General features: G+C 35.8%; 1 protein-coding gene across 4 annotated transcripts; it reads right to left on the bottom strand.

The window, feature by feature from the left end:
* Window positions 1-1,373: 1,373 nt before the first annotated feature.
* On the bottom strand, window positions 1,374-5,177 carry LOC133706871 (glutathione S-transferase zeta class-like). Of its 4 annotated transcripts, XR_009844768.1 has the most exons (11): window positions 5,018-5,176; window positions 4,828-4,927; window positions 4,673-4,729; window positions 4,480-4,565; window positions 4,320-4,391; window positions 3,860-3,913; window positions 3,657-3,732; window positions 3,326-3,387; window positions 2,537-2,596; window positions 2,148-2,234; window positions 1,374-1,494 (listed from the first exon to the last, which is right to left on the bottom strand). XR_009844768.1 is itself a non-coding variant. In XM_062132419.1 (10 exons), the coding sequence occupies exons 1-9, from the start codon at window positions 5,018-5,020 to the stop codon at window positions 2,176-2,178; spliced, it is 567 nt and encodes a 188-aa protein (XP_061988403.1). In that variant the 5' UTR covers window positions 5,021-5,177; the 3' UTR covers window positions 1,374-1,494; window positions 2,148-2,175. The 4 variants fall into 4 exon arrangements, 3 of the variants coding, with proteins under 3 accessions (XP_061988403.1, XP_061988402.1, XP_061988404.1); XM_062132419.1 differs by lacking the exon at window positions 3,326-3,387 and having other exon boundaries at window positions 5,018-5,177; XM_062132418.1 differs by lacking the exon at window positions 2,148-2,234.
* Window positions 5,178-5,690: the final 513 nt, after the last annotated feature.

Below are 5,690 nucleotides of genomic sequence, written 5' to 3'. Positions count from 1 at the left end.
AATAATATATCTCGAACTTGTCGACAATATATAGCTTGAGCCACTGATATTGGCTCAATTTCTCCAAGACACGCCTTGTCAGGCCAAAATGCTCATTTTGGGTTCAAACAGCCTTGACTTTTCGACCTTGACATTTCTTGACTACGGGTGAACTTGCTCTTATCATCTACAACTTGATAAAAGGACTCATAGTTGATTAGATGGATTCTCTTTCATGCTCAGCAAGTCAAGGTCAATGTGTAAGTGATGAAGGGAGTTAGCCCACCAAATCAAGGTCAATGTACCCCTTCCATTACTCCATGTCAACATCCACCTTCTCCCCCATGTGACAAGAAAAAAAAAAGGAATGGAATTCCTTAACCCAAAATTGCCGAAGGAATGATTTTCTTCATAGCTACACTTTTCTTATAATTTCTTATGATTTTCAAAGAACGTCTCTAATGGTGAAGTGCTATTGAGATGAGATGACAGATCAAAGACCCCACTTCTTACTTCTTCAATGGTTTAAAATAAGGCTGAAATTTCATGATGGGATTTTCAAAGAACGTCTCTATGAGATGACAATTCCAAGACCCCACTTCCTACTGCTTCAATGGTTTAACATGAGGCCGAGGAGCCATTGATTCGACTAGGGATTTTGCTGCTTAATGTAGAAATTTCATAGTGGGATTTTCAAAGAACGTCTCTAATGGTGAAGTTCTACTCAGATGAAATGCCAATTCTAAGACCCCACTTCTTACTGCTTCAAAGTTTTAACATGGAGATGAGGAGACATTGATTTGACTAGGGATTTTGTTGTTAATGTAGAAATTTCTTGATGGGATTGGAGCATACCATTCAGCAAATATAGGTACCCAATTTGCTAGACAAGTGGAACACACCAGAAGAAGCATCAATGAAAATCTGAAACAGTAAATAAAATTTAGATGTTCTTCTCTTTAAAATACGGTTTCTTGGACATAGAAGGCTAGAAGCTGTAAGATCCAAGTACACAGTGTGTACAAGAGACGCTGAAGAGTTTTGACATACAATCCAGACAATTACATCATTTTACATATACATTACAGCAATGCAGTTTCAACCTGTTCCATTATCGGACAACCCTTATTTATACATCTTAGTATTACTATGTTGCAACGTTCCGAATGCTTCAACAAAAACCTTAGTTGGTGGCAATTTTTCTGCATTTGGGGATAGGAAAGGTTGATTAGAATAAAAGAGATATTTTCAGGAGGATGGAAAATCTCTGAAGCACCAACCAACAAGAAAGTAACTACACTAAATACAGTGTGTTCATGTGGTGCCACAAATATTTCATCAATGCCGGATGTAAGCAGAAAACTTATAATTAGACAGGAGATATTACTTCATACCTCTTGAACTTGTCGGTAACTACTATGAAGGAGCATCCGGCTGCTTATCTGGCCTAGCATCTATGAATGCTGGTATCTCATTGTATGCCTCATGCAACCTGGACAAAAGGGGGAACTGGGTCTGTACAAACAATTGAGGAAAGAAACTCATCAAAGATGCAGATGGCAAATGCAGTTCTCGTTTATAACGTAAAGTCCAAAAAAGCCAGAGAAATAGTTGATTGATACTATCAGCATTAGCAATAGAAGGTGCTGTAAAAAGAAAAGGAAAAAAAGAGCAGCTAGTGGATAAAAATATAGGAACATCCAAGACCAGAAGCAAGGATAATAATTAGAGTCATACTGAAAGGGATCAAGACAATTTCAGTTGTTCCTTTCATTATTGTTGACTAAAAATGATGAAAAAGACCCACTTGGCTCCCACTAGTGCAGTCAAATAAGGTATGAGGTTCGCCCCACCCAACGCATCAATTACGCTATCTTTTCAGTAACTTTGAATCTTTGGTTCCACAAAATGTTATTAGCTGAACTCCGATAGGAGGAAAATTATGGTTATACAAGTACATAATTCAGTTATAAAGAAAAAGAAATGGTAAAAAAATATCATTGTATAGTCCTGAAGCATACATTTATCATTGAATTAGCTACCGTACAATCAACTACTTGAAGCAAGCCTGTTTGGTCAGCACTCTATAACTAGTTAAATACATTTTTTTTGTGTGTGTGGACTGTCATTCTATACAAACTTTTTTAGGACCAAATCTCTACACATACCTTTTCTTATGCTGAACCTACCACAGTATTATACCAAACTGACGGGCCAGAATAGACTCCAACTCAATGTATAAAAGATGCAGTTGCCTATAGATCATAAGGAAATATAGAATTATAGCGAGAAGAAGTGCAAATGCACGAAGAGGTTGTTTGACACCTCAATTTTTCGAGTGCTATAGAAAGCCAACGCAGAATATAGAAATTCCATAAGGTGATTGAAATATCACTTTAGTCAATATGGACCCATTCAATTCTCACTCAAAAGAACAGGAAAAGAATCGTGCTATGCCACAGAGATAAGTATTATTTTACACTGTCAGTTGAATAAAATCCCTTTATGTACATTTCCTATGGTTATAACTTTAACTGGCGCAAGAAATGAGCAGTACCATGTCTAGATTGAACCATAAAAAAGCTGCACGAATCTGGGGCGCCAAAAACAAATCTGCCTGCAAATATTTATCAAAATGTCACATATATTCGAAGTTTCTCCAAACAAAGTAATTTCACACCAATTACAAAGTGACCATTCCATAGTGCAGCATGCAACTCAAGTACTGTAATCCAGAACCTCATAACCACATCGGTTGTTAAAGATAGATAAAGTTCTAGATGGTCTACTGGTATTGCAGTCTTCTGTTTCTTGAGAGAACAAAAAAAATTGCATGAAATGGACATTTGAATTCTGTGATTATATTGCTAGGCAAGGGTCCTTAGTAATATTAATTGTTAAATTTAGTTTGCATGCTTCTAAAAGTAGTGAAACCACAAGTCTAATTACTTTGAGAGCATTGGATTTGCATGATTTTCTTCTATGGTTAGTAAGATATGATGTGAGCTAGATGTTATGATTTATGCAAATGTAGGAGGCCTAATGTTTATCCCCAGCCTAAATATATGCAAATAACTGGGCAACAGCTTTGTGAAATATATGCAAATGTCGTGTACTTTTTGGGTGAATTCAAAACCCGGAAATCCAAAAGACCAAAGCCTATGAATGAAAACTAGGCTTAGAGAACCAGTAACCTAGTTCCTTAGACCTGCCACATAAAAGATTTTCTGGTTTGGGGTTAAATGTGGTCAAAACGGTTCTTTTATTTTGCACTGACAAAGTCGATCACTCTTTTTTTCATAAGAAGGAGAAGAAGAAAAAAGAAGACAAAATTGATCAAACATACAAAAGAAACTTCATCTCCAGTTGCATATCTTCCTGCATAGTTTTTCAGTAGATCTTCAAGTGCTGAAAGAAATACATATAGTAGATATTAGACCTAAATTATTCATGAGAATAGGAATAAACATATAGTAAGACCCCAACACTTGTGCTTGAGAAGCAAGACTGAGGAGAAAATATTACCATAATTCCTTTTTCATTCATGGGCTAGAAAAAAAAATATTAAATTCAAAAGTTATGGCTTACTGAACATTTCCTCTTTTCTTTTTTTTTTTCTTATCTCTTTGAGAGGGGAATGTGGGACCATATGGATCAATAGTTTTTCCAAAGATTACCTGCAAAACCTTTCTCAGTATGAACTTTAGCCAATTCAATTTTCGCATCTGGAGTAACCATTTCTTCTATATAATTCTGTAAATTGGAAAAGCAACAAGCGACATTAATGTTATTGATTAGATGATAATGCAACAAGAAGTGAACTCTTATAACAATGAAAGTGTTTTAAAGTATAAACAAGCAAAAGCATCCAGCTAGTTACCAGTACTGCCTGATTCTGAAAGGGCTGTATGCTTGAGCAAACAATATTGGCAGCCTGCACAACAAGAGAAGGACATGAAAATAGCATTAATTCAGAAAATACCATCAAAAAGTTACAAACAATGTGTATACAAATAAGGATTTGGAGCAAAGCATAATGAATCGTCCAAAGCATTAGCAAACTCATATGAGACTCATAGTACATAAAAGTAGAGCATTCTAAACAGATTTGGCATCAATCAGCTGCATTTATTATGTATATTGCATTAAGCACCAATACACAATATAAACTACCATCAATGTCATTTACACCCTGTTTAATATTATACTATGTTAGTTATGGACTTAAGATGATGCAGTTCTTGGTAAGCTATGCATACAAGTGTTGCCAAGTCAATAGCACAAAGACAGAAACCATAATCTTAACAAAAGGACCCCAATATCCTTGACACGAGACTGACCTGGAAGTTAATGGCCTTTCGCTGAAGGTCTTTAGGCAACAACGGATGTTGTGGGTACTTTTCTTCCAAATACTGCGAAATATGAGAAGAAGCTAATGAAAACTGAATGCATATCCTATGCAGATTAAGCTAAAGGAGAAAGAAGAACATACAGACTGACCAATAAAATGGCAAATGAATCGGAAACAGCTAAGTCCCCATCCACAAGCACCGGCACACAGCCGATGGGATTGAGCTTTCTAAACTCTGCCAGACAAAAAACCCACCAGTACAGAATCAATTCAATGCGGATACAACAGTCTCAGATATAGACATAAAATTTCAAAGTGGTGAGTTAAAGGAATGGGACTAACCAGGACTAAACTGTTCTCCCTTCAACAAGTTTACAGCTTTGTACTCGTATTTGAGCCCTATACATATACAAACCATAAGGTCATGTTCAGGTTCAAATTCAAATTCAGATGCCAATAATGAATGGAATGTTCAAAAATTGGAGGAAAGGAAACACCTTTGAGGTTGAGGGCAATTCGGACACGGAAAGAGCAAGAGCTCCTGTAGCAGGAATACAATTTCAGTTGTTGATCGCCATTTTTGTCACTACCACTCGCCTAAAGACGCAAACTTTCAGTCTCAGTTTCAATTTGTACTCGAAACCCAGAATTAGGAAGATAAGAATGACAAAGTTGAACTTGACTCACCATAAAGGGATTATCCGATGACACAGAGGTTGGAGCAAAATCGCAAATTTACACTAAATTATTATCCGCCAGCATCATTGACGGTCCATTAATGAAATCGACTAGTAATTTAGAGTCTCCTTCAACTTAAAGAATAATGCTAGCAACCTTCCCTTCCAACTTTTTCCTTTCTAACTTTCTCATTCATAGCATGTCATGTCTAAAAAATTTAAATAATTAATACAATTAAAAAACAAGTTTTCACTTCTTCTCTTTACCCATATTTAATTTCACATGCATTTAATTTTAGCTTTTCAACTTTTTTTTTCTTTTGTGAATCCTTTTTATTTGCAATTTATATACTCTTGTGGGCTTACATACGTAAATACGTACATACATATATATATATATACAGCAAGGTTCCAAAGAGGACGTCCTTGCTATAGTTAATAGGGGTGAGTTCGGTTCCGAGGCTAAACCGAAAACCGAACCGAAATTAAATTCGGTGCGGTTCGGTGCGGTTTTTCAATTTTCAGAAGTTGAGACCGAAAACCGAACCGAACGGTTCGGTTCGGCCCAGTTTCGGTTTTTTTTTTTTTTTTTTTTTAAAAAAAAAAAAAACAAATTTTTATCAATTATACTTCTTTTATATCGTAACTCAAGAAGTATTTGTTTCTTCAAACCTGTAATAACA

This window comes from Rosa rugosa, chromosome 4, assembly GCF_958449725.1.
Source record: "Rosa rugosa chromosome 4, drRosRugo1.1, whole genome shotgun sequence".
NCBI classification, from domain to species: domain Eukaryota; kingdom Viridiplantae; phylum Streptophyta; class Magnoliopsida; order Rosales; family Rosaceae; genus Rosa; species Rosa rugosa.
The sequence above is the reverse complement of the archived record's forward strand: the minus strand, read 5'-3'. Positions and strand labels throughout refer to the sequence as shown.

Excerpts from the sequence above, each read along its gene's own strand:
- LOC133706871 (XM_062132418.1), bottom strand. Across the intron at positions 3,733-3,859 it reads TTCAGAATCAGGCAGTACTG|AATTATATAGAAGAAATGGT; the intron begins GTAACTAGCTGG and ends TCCAATTTACAG. Across the intron at positions 1,495-2,536 it reads TATGGTTCAATCTAGACATG|ACCCAGTTCCCCCTTTTGTC; the intron begins GTACTGCTCATT and ends TTGTTTGTACAG.